Source organism: Notamacropus eugenii, chromosome 3 (assembly GCF_028372415.1).
Source record: "Notamacropus eugenii isolate mMacEug1 chromosome 3, mMacEug1.pri_v2, whole genome shotgun sequence".
Taxonomy (NCBI): domain Eukaryota; kingdom Metazoa; phylum Chordata; class Mammalia; order Diprotodontia; family Macropodidae; genus Notamacropus; species Notamacropus eugenii.
Genome location: NC_092874.1, coordinates 75,812,602 through 75,829,343, shown reverse-complemented (window position 1 = coordinate 75,829,343; position 16,742 = coordinate 75,812,602). Strand labels below are relative to the sequence as shown.

The 16,742-nt window shown below is 43.8% G+C and overlaps 1 protein-coding gene across 1 annotated transcript; it reads left to right on the top strand.

The window, feature by feature from the left end:
* The first annotated feature begins 240 nt into the window (after positions 1 to 240).
* On the top strand, positions 241 to 7,020 carry FZD8 (frizzled class receptor 8). Its single transcript, XM_072652043.1, has one exon. It carries the CDS (start codon positions 4,124 to 4,126, stop codon positions 6,215 to 6,217), a length of 2,094 nt encoding a protein of 697 aa, XP_072508144.1. The 5' UTR covers positions 241 to 4,123; the 3' UTR covers positions 6,218 to 7,020.
* Positions 7,021 to 16,742: the final 9,722 nt, after the last annotated feature.

Below are 16,742 nucleotides of genomic sequence, written 5' to 3'. Positions count from 1 at the left end.
GATTCATATACTGTAACTCTAACCTTTAGTATTTGACATTTCCATGCTGAAATAGAGGAGTGGAAACTTTTCCGCATCTGTGTTGCTTTTGGAAAGCAGCATCTCACATCTGCTGTCTCTGCAATGCAGTGTCCAGGCTGGGTGTAAAAGGTTATTTTATAATGGCCACTGCAGATGGTATCAGAATCGTACCTGTCACTCTGCCCTATGGCTCCATCTTCATAAGGATAAGGATTTTTTTGACCAAATTAAAAATATGTGATTTTCTGAATTAATACCCTCCACAAATGAAAATATAGACTGTGAGTTTAAAAAAAAGAAAATCACACCTATGGCTGCTTACTGCAAGTAAAGGTAGTCTCTGCAGACTGAGTCCATCTGCCTCTGCTGGAATGGTTGGTTAATGTTTCTAAAAACCTGGCATCTTTAATTCCTAAGGAAGTTCATTCCTCCCTCCTCCCCCCATCTCCATTTGAGAAGTTTAGTAAAGTTCTAAACACCCTTCCACAAAAAAGGAGTAATTAAAAGTGGCGAGGTATAGGGGTATGACTGTGATTCTTGGTGAAAACACAGAATCTTTACCAAAAGAAAAGCATTCTTCCTATGAGTGTCCTGCTTAAAGAGGTAGCTGATGAGTAATTGAAAGCAGGATGTGCAAGGCAAAGATTCCATTGGTTCAAGCCTTATATAAATGCTGCTAATTATTATTTTTTTGGTTTGTTTTATGACATGTGCTGCGTTTTGCCTTTTTTTCTTCAAAAAATAAGGTGAAGAAGTTTGCACTGGCCTTGGATGTACCTTTAATTCTTCCTTTCCACCCCCACATACCCTCTCCCCACCCATAAAAACTTTTGTTTTCTAACACTACTTATTCCTGGGTTGAAATCTGACAAATAGCAAAAATTTTGCAACCAAAAAAAAAAAAAAAGGAAAGAAAAAGAAAAAAAGTATTTTGCCACCCTCCTGGCTAACTGAAATGCTTGTTCCTGAGATTACAGTAATTACAGCCCCAGCATGAGCTCCATACAAGCGCTAAATGAAACAGCACATCAATTAAAAAATAAACACTCCATTCTAGGAGTAAGACAACCCCCTGGGACGTCCTAACAAGCGTAAATGAACCTGCCAGGCAGCCTGCCCCTCCACCCCACTCCCTGCTCTCTTATCTTAAGGTGGGTTGGAGGAGTTAGCAAGGGGAAGGGTTAATTGGCATGGTAACAAGTGGGAGGTAAAAGAAACCCTGGTCCCCATTACCACATGTGCCAAGATCACGAATTAAACCCTTACCTGCTCACCTTGAAGGCTAAGTAAGCCTCACCTCTCCACTGATCTGACTGATCTGAATAAATGGTAGGGTGAGGAGAAGGGGGACGATTTAATGAAGACAAACTCAGAACACAGGTTAAACAAATGTGCATACATATGCATGTGATATATATGTGTGTGTGTGTGTGTGTGTGTTTATGATGTGTGTATGTAATGTATTTATGCTTCCAAAAGTTTGTTTCATCAACTGGATGGAGTTTCACATAAATACAGATTAGTGTGGTAGATTCAGAGGGAATCAAGGACCAGGCAAAGGTTTCCATCTGTCTATGGAACAAAATGCTTTTGGTACTAGTCGCAGTGATGGGGAGTGGGAATTGAGGGATAGAATATATAATGCACATATATAATATACATATATATTTCTATCATGCCATATATAAATACCATATATGTACATGTGGGATATCTGTATATGTGTGTGTGCTAAAGCTGAACCCTGGTCTACTAAATCACATGCCCCACCCGCCCCTACCAACCCTTCTCTCCTCTTTACCGATAACCAGCACCTAATATAAAATTTTTTCCCGTTTTTAGTAGCCTATGTCCCAAAGAAATGTCTGGTTTGAAAGGTAACTTGGCAGTTACCTAGTTTAACTTCTTCATTTTTTAATGAAGAAGAAACCGGGGTCCAGAGAGGTTAATGGAAGGGACCACAGCTAGAAACTCAATCCAGTGAACTATCCCAGATCACTGTGACCTATGGGTCACTCCCTTCGCGATCCATGCCACATCTATTTCTAAGATCCCTAAGTGCAACTCCGTTGGTACCCTGAGTTAAAAACAAGGGTCCGATTTCACACAAAGTAAAGGGGTACAGAGTAAGCCCCCTTCCACCCCAAGTCCTTTGCACTCACCTGGCCAAGCCCTTCTACTCGGATGAAACTTCCTAAGAACTTGTTAATGCTGTTTCACTGAGTGCTGAGTACGGAAAGTGCACAGACAACTCCGTAGCCTCCTCCAAAAGGTATCAGAACAACAACCGAAGCTGGGTCAGGACCACTGACACAGTTTTATTCACGTCTGGATAAGGAAACTTTATTAATCTGGTATTTGTTAGATGGAAGCTGGACAAGGCCAAGCTCATGAAACTACGTAGAAACTACGTAGCCTAGGAATCGGAGGCAGACGGACAGTACTCCTCAGGTATGCAGAGTAAGAGAAAGGTGCTAACCAGTGATACACCTATAGAAGAAAAAGGAGGGATACTTGGGTTTCCTGTTATGTTTGGATTTTTTTTTCTTTTCAGTGAAATTTAGGAGGCGGATTCTCGGCTTCCTCCGGAAAACCGCAGCTTCAAAAAGCAAAAGACGCGCACACACACCGATTCCCCACCCCTTACCCTCACCCAACCCCCGCCCTCCCTAGACCCCCATCAGAAGCGTCCGCATGGACGTCTCCGAAGCATATAGACTCTATATTATAAGAGAACCTCCTTAAGTGGGGTTGAGACTTGGGAGTCCCTGGTCTCCGCCCCCTCTTCCGAAAGATAGGCTGACTTAACCCAGGAGGCGGAGACTGAGTCAGCCCGTATAAATATTCATGAGGCCGCGGCTAGAAGCAAGCGGGGGCTGGAGACTGGGAAGTTGTGCAAAGGGCGCTGCTCCCGCGGAGGAGACAGCAGCAGCAGCAGCAGCAGCAGGAGGAGCCGCAGCCGCAGCCGCAGCAGCCGAAGCTCAGGTGTTTTTTGTTTGTTTGTTGTTTTTTAACAAGGAGCCAGCAGCGACCAGCTCCGCGCGTCCCCGGGCAGCACCGCCGCGCCTTTGACCTGGAGGAGAGATCCGTTTGCCCCGTACCCGGCGGAGAGCTGAGCTGCGGCTACCGCAGCAGAGTCCGGAGAAACCCTGCTTGGCGGCTCCGCTTTTAGGAGGGGAAATTGGTTTGCGGGTCTTGGGGTGTTCTGAAGGGGCAGAGAGAGCTGGAAAGGCTACTATCGGGACCCGGGGAGTTTACTATAGATTGGCTCAGCCATCTTGACTTTGCATCACGGGGAGCGGAGGCGAAACTTGCGGCCACACCACCTTCTGTGCTCAGCAAAGTCAGGGGCAGCCCAGAAGCAGCCGGAGAAAAAGTGGCTGCGGCCCGAAAGAAGAGGAAAAAAAAAAAAGCAAGTGCAATAACCGGAGGACGATGAGACTGCGGCTGGAAACGCTCCTCCAGGCGGACTGAAACTGGACCTGAAATTTTTTTAAGGGGGGGAAGGGGGAGAGAACCTCTCGAGGAGGATTGCAGTGCATTTCTTGCTCCCTCTCGATTTACTCCTTTCCAAGCCGCAAAGGAACTGCTGTGGGACTTGGAGAGGGGGGGGAGCGCGGGGGTGGCGCTTTCTCTCCCCCCGCCCCTGGCTCCCGGGGAAAGGAGCCGCTACTGAGACTTGAGGCGGGTGGGGGGCAGGGGGGAGGGAGGGAGGGAGGTTTGGATTGATTTCCTCATCCAGCTTCCCGGACTGTGGGACTTGGGACTAGCCGCTGGCGGGGGAGGTAAGGGGGGGAGCGCAATCGGCAGCTCCATTTACAGCCCACTTCTCCTTAGAGAAGCCAGAGACCTTCGAAGAGGGGCAGGGGGAGGGACCAGCAAGAGGAGCGCAGCCCCCCGCCGGTACCCGGGGGAAGCTTGGAAGGCGCTCGCTACAGGGCTTGCTCGCCAGGCTACTCTTTCCCCCTCTCCCTCCCTCTTTCTCTCCATTCTCCACTCCTCCCTCCACCAGCTCCCGCGGTGCAGGGAGAGATTTGGGGAGGACTAGTAAGCGTGGCGAGAGGGGCACTTGGAGGACTCGGAGGTGTGCGAGGAGCCAAGTATGGAGTGGAGTTACCTGTTGGAAGTCACCTCCCTGATCGCTGCCTTCTCCCTGCTGCAGCGCTCCAGCGGGGCGGCTGCCGCCTCGGCCAAGGAGCTGTCGTGCCAAGAGATCACCGTGCCCCTGTGCAAGGGCATCGGCTACAACTACACCTACATGCCCAACCAGTTCAACCACGACACGCAGGACGAAGCTGGCCTGGAGGTGCACCAGTTCTGGCCCCTGGTGGAGATCCAGTGTTCGCCTGACCTCAAGTTCTTCCTGTGCAGCATGTACACGCCGATCTGCCTGGAGGACTACAAGAAGCCGCTGCCGCCCTGCCGCTCCGTGTGCGAGCGAGCCAAGGCCGGCTGCGCCCCGCTCATGCGCCAGTACGGCTTCGCCTGGCCGGATCGGATGCGCTGTGACCGGCTGCCCGAGCAGGGCAACCCCGACACCCTGTGCATGGACTACAATCGCACCGACCTCACCACCGCCTCGCCCAGCCAGCCCCACCACCACCACCCGCCGCCGCCGCCGCCCCCTCTGCCAGGCGAGCAGCCGCCCCCGGGCTCCGGCCATCACCGGCCCCCGCACCGGGGCAACGGCGGCGGCAAGAGCTCGGAGGCTCCAGCTCCCCCGTCCAGGGGCGGAGGCGGGAAATCCCGGGCCCCGGGCGGCGGCTCCTCCCCCTGCGAGCCGGGCTGCCAGTGTCGTGCGCCCATGGTGTCGGTGTCCAGCGAGAGGCATCCCCTGTACAACCGGGTCAAGACGGGGCAGATCGCCAACTGCGCCCTGCCCTGCCACAACCCTTTCTTCAGCCAGGACGAGCGCGCTTTCACCGTTTTTTGGATCGGTCTCTGGTCGGTGCTCTGCTTCGTCTCCACCTTCGCCACTGTCTCCACTTTCCTCATCGACATGGAGCGCTTCAAGTATCCGGAGCGACCCATCATCTTCCTCTCCGCCTGCTACCTCTTCGTCTCCGTTGGCTATCTGGTGCGCCTGGTGGCCGGGCACGAGAAGGTGGCGTGCAGCGGCGGGGCGGCTGGAGCTGGCGGCGCGGGCGGGGCCGGCGGCGGAGCGGGGGCCGCGGGGGCAGCGGCGGGGGCTGCCGGGGGTCCTGGCGGGCGGGGCGAGTACGAGGAGCTGGGCGCGGTGGAGCAGCACGTGCGCTACGAGACTACGGGCCCGGCGCTGTGCACCGTGGTCTTCCTGCTCGTCTACTTCTTTGGCATGGCCAGCTCCATCTGGTGGGTGATCCTGTCGCTCACCTGGTTCCTGGCGGCGGGCATGAAATGGGGCAACGAGGCCATCGCGGGCTACTCACAGTACTTCCACCTGGCTGCCTGGCTGGTGCCCAGCGTTAAGTCCATCGCGGTGCTGGCCCTCAGCTCCGTGGACGGCGACCCCGTGGCCGGCATCTGCTACGTGGGCAACCAGAGCCTGGACAACCTGCGGGGCTTCGTGCTGGCGCCGCTGGTCATCTACCTCTTCATCGGCACCATGTTCCTGCTGGCCGGCTTCGTGTCGCTCTTTCGCATCCGTTCGGTCATCAAGCAGCAGGGAGGCCCCACCAAGACGCACAAGCTCGAAAAGCTCATGATCCGCCTGGGCCTCTTCACCGTTCTCTACACCGTGCCCGCCGCGGTCGTGGTAGCTTGCCTCTTCTACGAGCAGCACAACCGCCCCCGCTGGGAGGCCACCCACAACTGCCCCTGCCTCCGGGACCTGCAGCCAGACCAGGCCCGACGGCCGGACTACGCTGTCTTCATGCTCAAGTACTTTATGTGCCTCGTGGTGGGCATCACCTCAGGCGTGTGGGTCTGGTCTGGAAAGACGCTCGAGTCGTGGCGGGCCTTGTGCACCCGCTGCTGCTGGGCCAGCAAGGGAGCTGGCCCCGGCGGAGGAGCTGCAGCAGCTGCCGTGGGCGCGGGAGGAGCAGGAGCGGGGGGAGGAGGAGGAGGGGGAGGCGGGGGCGGGGGCGGAGGAGTGGGAGGCGGAGGAATGGGAGGAGGGGGCTCTATGTACAGCGATGTCAGCACGGGCTTGACGTGGAGATCGGGCACCGCCAGTTCGGTGTCCTATCCCAAACAAATGCCATTATCCCAGGTCTAGAAGGGGGGCGGCAGTGGGCAAAAGAACAAGAGAGAGGAGTTCACGGAAAAGGACTAGGCGGGGGTGAGGAGAAGACGGGAGAAGGGACCTTTGACTGCCTGAAGTTCCCACCCCCACCCCCCTTCCCTGTGTTGATTGCTATTAGCATAATAATGAAGTCTTAATGGTATCCATTAGCCGGGACTTAAATGATTTGCTTAGAACAATGTACCTGGCATTGGAGACTCGCAGACCCAAATCCCCACTTTCCTCCATTTATATGCAAGGAACTTTTACTGCAAGGCAATGTTAATTTTTGTTGTTGTTGTTGGCAAAGAAGGGTGAACCCAGCCCTGTCTCTAGGACGGAAGGCAAGAAGCTTTCACTCCTGGTCCCGTGCTTCGCCTGGAAACCCAAAGATCCGCAGCACATGTCGACTGAGGGCTGTGTCTTCCTTCCCCCACTCCCCCTCCGATACATACACTCACTCTCTTACATAAACTTATGATTAACACATCCTAGAGGAGGGATGATCGTGACCTGATGGGACTGCAAGGTTTGGGTTTTCTTAATGACCAGGCAAATGCCTTAAACAAACAAACAAACAAAACCATGTCTTAATTATACACCCCAAGTAAATACGGGTTTCTTACATTAAAGGATGTATTTATATAATTATTTGTTAACTTGTAAAAATATGTAAAATATGTACATATCAAAAGATATACTGTCTGTACATTTTTTTGTAAAAAGTTTAGAGGCTACCCCTGTAAGAACAAATATGACTATTCTATTTTGTCAATAAAATGACTTTTGATAAATGATTTCAGCTTTGCCCTCTCCCCCTGCCTGTTCTAAACTGTTACTCTAAACTTTCTGAAGGGTAAAGAAAGCACCATGCCACAAAACAATTTTCCGAATAGTAAAATACTGTACGCTGCCCTGAGGCCTGGACAAGCATTACCTCTGTTAAGAAACTTGAATTTCTAAATTGTTTGCAAAGTAAATATTGTTTAGCTAGAATCCAAGTTCAGTCTGTGCACCCTCCAAATGGTGGCGTTTATTGCCACAGCTCTATCCTGTTCCTTGGTTAGTGACAATCACAATAGTTGTTACATAGGTGTAAACTGAATTCATGCAAAGCAGTCATTACCCTTAGACTTTATTTATCCTGTAAGATATGCCTAAAGTTTAGAATCCCTACAATTTTATTTCAGTTGTCTATGATTTTCTAAACCCCTGGCATTCCAGGGACTACACACTGCTCAAGTGTGAAGGTTAATGTTTTAAAACTAATCGATCCCATTTTACAGTATAAGTCACTTGAAATAGGATGGTAGGTAGATCAGGTTCTCTTTAATAGATTGAACTAACGGGTTAACATCTTAATAACCTATCATACTTGTGTATATCAAATGTGGTTCTTTTCTAAGAGAAAAGGTATTGTTCCTCTGTCAAGACTAAGCTAATTTATTTGAGCAGAAGGCTGTTGAATTAGCAGAAGAATGCTTTGGCAATTGTTGAACTTTTTACCTGTCTGCCCAGTGGCTCAGCACATCATTCCTTTAAGAGGAGCTAAATGAATAGGGTTAATCTGTAGGGAACTTGGTCTTTTGAGTTTGAAAAACTTTGATCTTTTCTCCTCTCCAAATGTGATGTATAGTCTGAAGTTTCTTTCCCTGCTGCCGGGTTCCTCTTGTTGCAGACCAATTGGCCACCATGGAGCCTTAAAGTTCTTCAATTAAGGGCATGTGGGACTTTTGCTTAAAAAAAAAAAAAAAAAAGAGGGAGAGGGAGAGAGAGAGAGGAAGACTTGTAACAGTTAGGGAACACCAGAGGGAAAAGGGAGAGCAGCCTTTTAAACAGATTTTCCCTGCATTGTTAGCCAGACTACAGGCAGCAAGGCATGGGTTGAAGCATTATAGAAAAAGCTATGAATGCCCTACAGGTGGTCTGTTCACATAATCCCCCAATTTAAAGCATTTTCCTTTGCCGGACAATTGCATTACAAAACTCCCTTCTTTTTCACTCCTAATTGAACCAATGAACTATTATAAACTACAAGTTTTTTCTTTAAAAAAAAATCCTGTGTCTAAAATCTATTGACTAAATTCTGGCAAATTTTCTGAGCTGCAGCCTCTTAAAGCACCGGAAGTAAAAGCTTCTTCATGAGACATTTCTTCTTTTCAGATATTTTTATGCCTTATGCTTGTTATTTTCTGTCAGATTAGCAATAATGTAAAAGTAATTGGTAAGGTTGTGTGTTAGCACTGAAAAGATAGCCCCAGGTCCCTTATTAACCTGTCAATCAAGATAAGAGATGGGCAGCTAGCCTGCTAATGACATAGGCATCAATCATCATTTGTGGGAAAAGCCTTCTCCATTGAGCTAAGACTTGTTTTTTGCATCCCCTAAAGATATTTTTCCCTTTACTTTCCATAATAGGAATTTCCAGTTGTTTTAGGTCTTTTAAAATATACGTTGGGATCGAAATCATAAGGCTGAGCTTTTTCCACAGGTCTTTGGGTTAGTAAATGACTATCACACAACAGCTGACAGTTATGTTTTTGAAAATTCTCCCAGAGTTATTATCCTTGCTGTTAACTGGATTTCTATTTACAATGCAAGATGCAAAGGTAGGTCGGATTGCTCCCACATCTGTCTTAAAGTTGAGGGAAGGTTTAAAATACTTACCTGCCCAGCATTTTATTTAACAATTGCTGTTTTGTAACTTAGGTACCAGTCAATGGTCAACATATTCATTGGGGTTATTATCCTCTACTGTATTTTGCACAAGTAAGTTCTCAACTATGAAGCATTGTCAATGATGAGTTCAAGAAAAATTGTACAGCTCAAAGTGAGCTTTTACCTTCTGTTCAGGGAAAGGGAAGAGGGGTGCCAGAAGATACTGGTTGGCATGTGGGTTTGCCATTGTGGTAAGACATTCTTTTCAACTACAACAAAAGCATCAACATTTTCAACCAAGTACTGCAACCAAGCAAAGTTTCTTCTGTCACTATTTAGGGCACAAATTATAGCTTATAAGACAGCTTATTTGGTTAATATAGCTATAAAATGTTATAAATATATCCAGTTTCTTAAAACTTGTAACATAATGAATCTACTAGTAAGTAAATATTCTTATCCCCAACCTGGGGGGTGGAGGGACTGGTGTCAAATGCAAATATTGTTCATTTGCTTTTTAAATTAGGACATTTGGATAACAAAGTTGCCAGGATCTATTCAGTATTGGTTTCTGGAATCTATTCCCCAAAATGGATTTTTTTGGGGGGCTGAGGGGAATAGTAAGGAAGGAGAGAACTGAATTACTATTTCTTAATTTGGCTGCTTACACTGATCACAAAAAGAATGCAATTAACTGTAAAAATACTTCGCACTGTATATAGATACACTTATTACATATGAACTCTGTATCAGTTCTTGGAAATGCTGTCAAATCTGGGGTTGTGGTTACAGCATGGCTATCATATCAATGTAAATAAAATTCATGGGGTTGAAAACTATACGTAAAACTAAAGTTCATTAAAATACATTGTGGGAAAACTTCAATGAAACACTTTCCTCTTTATCATAAATCTAATTTGAAAATGGCCTCAAAGGGAAGCAATAAGTTTACATGAAAATAGAAAAGGCAATCCATATGAAATAACAGCTGGACATTCCAAGTGCCTGTTACACTTCAAAAGTTTTATTGGGGGGGGGGGGAATTCTTGCTCAAAACCACAAGTAACTCAAATGGTAAAATGTACTAGGAAATGAGGTTAAATATAAACGGCCAACAAGGCACAATATGCATTTAACTATGACTCAGAAAAAAAATAATCTCCAAATCAGATGACTCAGGTTGGAAACGTGATAAGAGAGCTATAAAGGATTGTTTGCCTATATGTATGTATGGAATCTAGACGTCAGAAATTGAAATTTATGTTGTACTGCCATCTTGTGGTATGAAGAAGCCACACATGGCTTAATAAAGAAGCAATTAAAATTAGATTCCCATTCATTCTAATCCAACCCAACAAATATAAATTAGATGTCTACTGTATACATTCATCTAGTTGACAAATAAATGCCTTCCACTATGTATTTCCTTGCCAACCATCATGTATAAGTCACTTTGCTTATCAAAGGTACAAACACACATAAGAAGTAAATTTTTTAAACCTCACTAGAATTAAGCAATAATCTAAATGGTTATGTTATGAGTATAGTCAAATTTCAGAATGTCACTGAGATCTCAGTACTTCCTTAGGTGATGTTTGTTCTTAATCAGCTATCTTTCAAGCAAATACCTAATAGGGTGTCTACCCAAGACACCAAGAAACATGAAAGCTTCTGGTAAAAAAAAAAAGAGTCATGGGATCAACACCTGATAGAGACAATCTAGTTCAGCTCCCTCATTTTGCCAACGAGGGAAGTGAGACCCAGAAAGCTTAAGTGATGGATAATACAGATAGTGACAGAAGTGTGATGAAAACTCTGGTCCCCTGACCCAAAGTCCAGGTGCTTTCTACTGCACCATACGGCACCATCGGGAAATAAGAATTAATGCAGGATAATTTACTTGAAATGAATTTTGTTATCTTTACTCCCTTCTTTTGGGCTGTCCTTTTCCATAGCATCTATTGTGTGTGGAAGCTGATCCATTTTTTTGCTGAGTCTAGTGGAAATTTCATTCATAGCCTAATTGTTGTTGAATTGGGTGGGAAATACTTCTCAGGCTATTCATGGAAACAGAGACTAGGGAACTAACTAATTTCTTCAAGGTCAGTCAAAGGAAAGAGAAAGAGAAAAAAGCTAGGGACATTGGTGACCTAAGGGATGCATGCCAAGATTTACATAGTAAGTAAATGCACCATTATGGTAAGAAAATCCACGGAAGAAAGGGAAGGCCAGTCAAGATTAAAGTAGTGTGCAGACTGCTAAGAAGAGTCATCTTGGCCATAGGTGGTTGAAATGTTGAGAGGGGAGCAAGAATCCAGCAAGAATTTATCCAAGGGAATATAGATCAAAGTGAGATTCAACCTGCTAGAATCCCAAAATTGTAGAGGTAGAAGAGATGTTATCATTAGGTCTATCCCTTTCTTTTTAAGGATGTAGGAGCTGGGACCGAGAGAAGTTATGACACCATTATAGAGTCATAAAATGCTGTAGATGGCAAGGTCTTCAATATCATTCATCAAAGAGGTTCTTAATCAGGGGTCTGAGGACTTCATGGAGTCCATGAACTTGGACAAGGGGGAAAAAATCTTTATTTCATTCTAACTGACCTCCTTTGTAATGCTTCATGTTTTCTTTTATGTATTTAAAACATTATTCTGAGAAACGTTCATAGGTTTCACCAGATTTCCAAAGAGATCCATGACAAACGAAAAGTATTAAGAACTAAATTTTCTTGTAATCTCCTTGTCCCCCCAAACAGAGACACTTTTTTTCAGATAAAAAAGTCTGGGATGGAGAGGTTAAGTGATTTGTCCAAGGTCATAGAATGACAGAGCTAGAGTTCAGTGTCCCTTCTCTGCTATGCTCCCTCCTTTCACAATCTTTAGAAGCTGATTTAATTTCTTCAAGTCACCCAGATATAAGTTAGCATACTGAAGCTCAGTAAATTTGGCCTTACTAAGGGTATATCTATGCCGTCATAAAATCAAACTGAACCATACAGTTCCCATCAGTGTTTTGATGCCAATCAGCACAGTTTCAAATAGCAATGCAAATGCTTCAGAGTATCCTAGATTTAAAACTGGAAAGGACCTCAGAGATTACTTCCTCCAATTTCTTCATTTTATAGATGAGTAAATTGATTTCAATACAAGTACTGGCATGACTGATCAATCCACTTTTGCATCAGTGATCTCAGATTAATTGCTCTTCAACATTCACGTTACTAGAGTCTTTTGCATATTTCATATTCTCTTAATTAAACTACAAGAAGTCCAACCAAGGTAAAGATGCAATTTTAATGAACTGTGGGAAAATGTCGTTGGTTGGGGTGGGGGGAGAGTCAAAAGACAAACACTCCAGCCATGGCCTAAGGAAGGCCAGGATCACTTTAGGGAGAACATGTTCTGAACCTCTGAAGTTTGACAGGAGGAGGGATTCTACACTGGCTACTCGAAAGTTAATACAAGAATCACTAGAAAGAATCATCTCAGAAATAGTTCTGGGACAGAATTCTTGGAGTTGGGGAAATCAGTCAACAAGAACAAAACTGCAGTGGAATTCTAAGGGATTAGCTAAATGTGATTTTAGACTCCAGTCTAGGCCCAAGGATGATGAGATAACCTAAAGGGATAGATTATACCTGAAAAGGGCAAATGGAGATCTGAATAGGATAGAGTTGAAAGAAGAATTGACTGGAGGAAAGAAAATGGCCAAAGGTTTAAGATAAACTCTGACCAAACAACAGAGCTTTGAAGAGCTTATGGAATCTTTGAGATAACTTGTTAATCAGGTAAGACAAAAGCAGTCATTTATACAACCTCATTTAACACTCAGGTGAACCATATAATAATTTAAATTAGAAAATAAAGTGACTTGCATTTTCTTTTTCAATAAACCTGCTTCTAATTAAGTAATACTAAGGCAAATTATGTCAGAATTAAACTTAATTTAAATCGGTCTACATTTCACCTGAGTGTTCAATGAGGTGGGTTAAATGAATGTCTTTGTCCTGTGTATGTAACAGGTTCTACCCAAGCTATTATCCAAAATGAAAATGAGGGTGAGCAGAGGAGAGAAGTCCATTGATAGAAACTAATCAAGCAGACAAATAACATATTTGAGATTTATAACCAGGAGCTATTGTAGGAATTTTTTTTTCCCTCATCATTTTAACTACTTAATTTTGGCATTCAGTTTTTTTTTGAGAAGTCAGGAGTGCCCTCATCTGGCCTGAGAAGTAAACTTCACCCTTTGGTCTTAATCTGGCTACCTTTTCAATGTCAAAGAAATATATATTTTTTAATCTATTTAGTTATGTTTCTACTTCTTCTACATTTTAGAAGGGAAATTACCAAGTGTGGAGTGGTGCTAAAGATAATCAGAATAATGAAAGAACTCAAGGCAATGCCATGTGAAGATTGGCAGAGGTTCAACCTAAAAAAAAGTAATATAGAAGACAGGGGATATTGTTACTGTTTTCCAATATTGTTATTCAAATATATAAGGTTGACATGTGAAATAAGAATAAAAACAGAACAAGATGAGCACCCATCACTGGTTACTGGGAGATCCAGCATTACTGGGAGACCCATTGTGGCTCAATACAAGGACAAATTTCCTAACAATTAGAGAAGTCCCCAAATGGAATGGGCCAACTTGTGAGGTAGGGAGCTTTCTGTCACTGGAGGTCTTCAAGAGTAGATGTGGACACCCCATTCAAATCTCTTAATCTCTTATCCTTAGTTTCTTTATTTGTTACTTGGGATGGTCATAGCACCAACCTCATAGGATTGCTATATGGATCGAATAAGATTGTACATGTAAAATTATAAATATTATCTATATTTTAAAACCCCAAAGCAATACATATATGTTAGCTACTATCATTATTTCTCTTGGGCAGCTCATCTTTTATGAGTAAGAAATTTTATCTTAAATTTTAGGGAGAAAAATGAAGCCTGAAGGATGGGGAGGGGGACGTCTTTAATAAGCACACATTTTGTAATTTGATTTACCTTCTCACTGGTTAGTTCAAATTCAGTAATAAAATATAATTCTCAAATGCATAAAAAAAAGTAGATATGGAACCAGCAGCAGTGAGTCAGCCACAGGAAGTTAGATGTCAGTTTGACCAAGGTTTACATGATGATGTTTAGTCTTCACCGAGAAGCCCAGCACCATGAATTGTGGCAAACTTCCTTTAAAGCTCCTGTGAGTGACGAGTGAATTCTTCCTCAGGTTGTGTTGGAGAAACAATGGCTGACTGGAATCTGAGCCTAAGTTCAGGAGGCACCCTAGGAGTAGAAACCAAGTGGGGATAGGTGGTAAAAATATGTATTCCCATTGGAAGTCATTGCTATTTCTCAATTATATTTCATTAAATGCTTTCTGTTTCAAATATATGTCTTCTGGGTTGGACTGGTAAGATTCAGAGGGAGTAGGGTCTCCAGGATGTGAGTTTGAATAGATGATGGGCCCTGGGTGTAACGTTCAGAGGGGGATCATATTGTGGACAGGGTACATAGTGTAGACAAGTTTCATGTTGTGGGCAAGGGATCGACCACAAGACCTTTGAGACCTTTTCCAATTCTGTGATTATATGATGCTGAGGCCTAGCTGGAGACATGCTCTTATTCAGACTTTCTTTGGGGTCTTTAGTTAGTTACTTTAACCTCTGTGCCTCTTTTTCTTTACCTGCAGAGTGGAATTAATTCCATTTTCCTTTATATAAGGAAATCTTGACCTTTGGTTTTGTCTTGGTTTGTGGTTGTTATCTTTTTTTTGTTGTGGAGTCATTTTTTCAGGTGTGTCTGACTTTCTTCATGATCCCGTTTGGGGTTTTCTTGGCAAGGACACTGTAATGATTTGTCATTTCCTTCTGCAGTTCATTTTACAAATGAGAAACTGAGCCAAGCAGGGTTAAGTGACTTGCCCAGTAAGTGATGAATGCTAGATTTGCACTCAGGAAGATGTTTTCCTGACTCCTGGCCCAGCACTCTATCCACTGAGCCAGCTAGCTGCCCAATCTTAGGCTAGTCAAGGTGAGGTATTTATGAAATTTTTAATGATAAAATGGAGTATTTATGATAAAATAGAGTCTTCTCTCTCCTCCTCTCCTCTCTCCTTCCTCCCTCCCTTCACCTTTCTCTCCCCACCCCTTCATCCTCCCCCTTGACCTAAAAGGAATAATGAGGACTTACCCAAGGAACTTGCAGGAGAGAGTGAGTTAGTTAAATTAAGGATCCTTAATCTCTAGGACACATAGTAATTGCATAACTAGTTTTAGAACCCAAGTATTAGTATCCTCTATCTTCATCATTTAGAGAAAACTGAGGTAGGATTTCCCAAGTCCAATCCACAAAAGATTTCAAACTTTGCAAGACAAGATACTTATACAAGATCACAATTCTCACCTGAATTCAAGAACATTCCTTTAAATGGGAATTCAGAAGAAACTAACAGCCTGATTTAATAAACATATTAGAAAATAAATATTTCTCATCTAACTTAAATCCATTCATTCATCAAATATTTACGGAATACCTCTGATGTGTAAAAAGGATTTTGGGGGTTGCATGAAATACTTCATTCTTATGCTTTTGATTTGCATGTTCTGTTACTTTTGGCTGATTAAGTCAGAGAGAATTTTCAGTAAGTGGAGTTCTGTCCTTAGTCTCATCATTTGAAAAGATATTTGAAAAACAATGAATGATAGTTCTTGCAGCAAATACAAAGAAAATTAATCTGCATTCTAAACTACTTCAGATAGACTTAGTTTCCCTAGAGCTACTCAGTTCTTGGGAAACTTAGTCAAAGATAGTTTGGCTTCCAACTCTTTCTGAAAACTCAAAGATATTTTATTTCACATGGCCACCTGCCTCTATAAGAAAGAACTGCAACTTTGAGAAAGCCTCTGAAAAATTTTTCTTTCTTTATAGCGTCAAATCCAAGCATATCCTATTGAACAATATGACCTCAAGGCCACCTGAGGTCCCTGGAGCATCCACAAAATGTTCTGTGTAATAATAATAGATTCTGTGATGACTCACATCTGACTTTAAGAAGTTAAGTTATTGGGATAACTTTATTTCTTTTTAGAAATACTTCTGACCACATAAGGAGATACTTCACAGAGGTAACTAGGTGGCCTAGTGGATGGAGTGCTGGACATAAAGTCAGAAAGGCATGAATTCAAATTCAGAATTCATATAGATTATCTACATGCTGAAGGAAGGGAAGGGGAGGGGAGGGGAGGGACATCTACTATGTTCCAGGTACTATGCTCAATGCCTTTTACAAATACTATCTCATTTGACTGTCTTGGAGTTTTCACTGGCTGGCCTCCATGCTTTGCATGCTCTGTCTCCTCATTTCTACCTCAAGTGTCACCTCATGTGCCACCTTCTACAAGAGTCTCTCCCAGTCTCCTTCATCTTAGTGTTTCCACATGTATCCTGTTTATACACAGTTACTGGAGTGATGTCCCCTCATTAGAGTACAAGCTCATTTTTTCTTATTGTTTTGTTTTTCCTATTCCTGAGCATGGCCTGTGCTTAGCAAAAAGGTTTTTTAATAAAAGCAAAATGCTATTACTAAAAAGTACAAATTTTAAATAGTCTTGAAATGGAAAAGGTATTAAAGGAGATTTAATCAAAGTTATTATAAGTATCGAATTTGAAACCTGAGAGACATGTAAAAATCATTTGATCTGATCCTCTCATTTAATAGATGAGGACACAAAGATATATCAAGTGATGGGGACTTTGAGCATTTTAACTCTACTAGAGACCAAGCTAGGTCTTATGGGAGTTTGCCCAGAGACATAGGATAAAATTCCTGCTTTGGAGGAATTTTTAATCTA

Excerpts from the sequence above, each read along its gene's own strand:
- FZD8 (XM_072652043.1), top strand. The coding sequence starts at position 4,124 with ATGGAGTGGAGTTACCTGTTGGAAGTCACCTCCCTGATCGCTGCCTTC.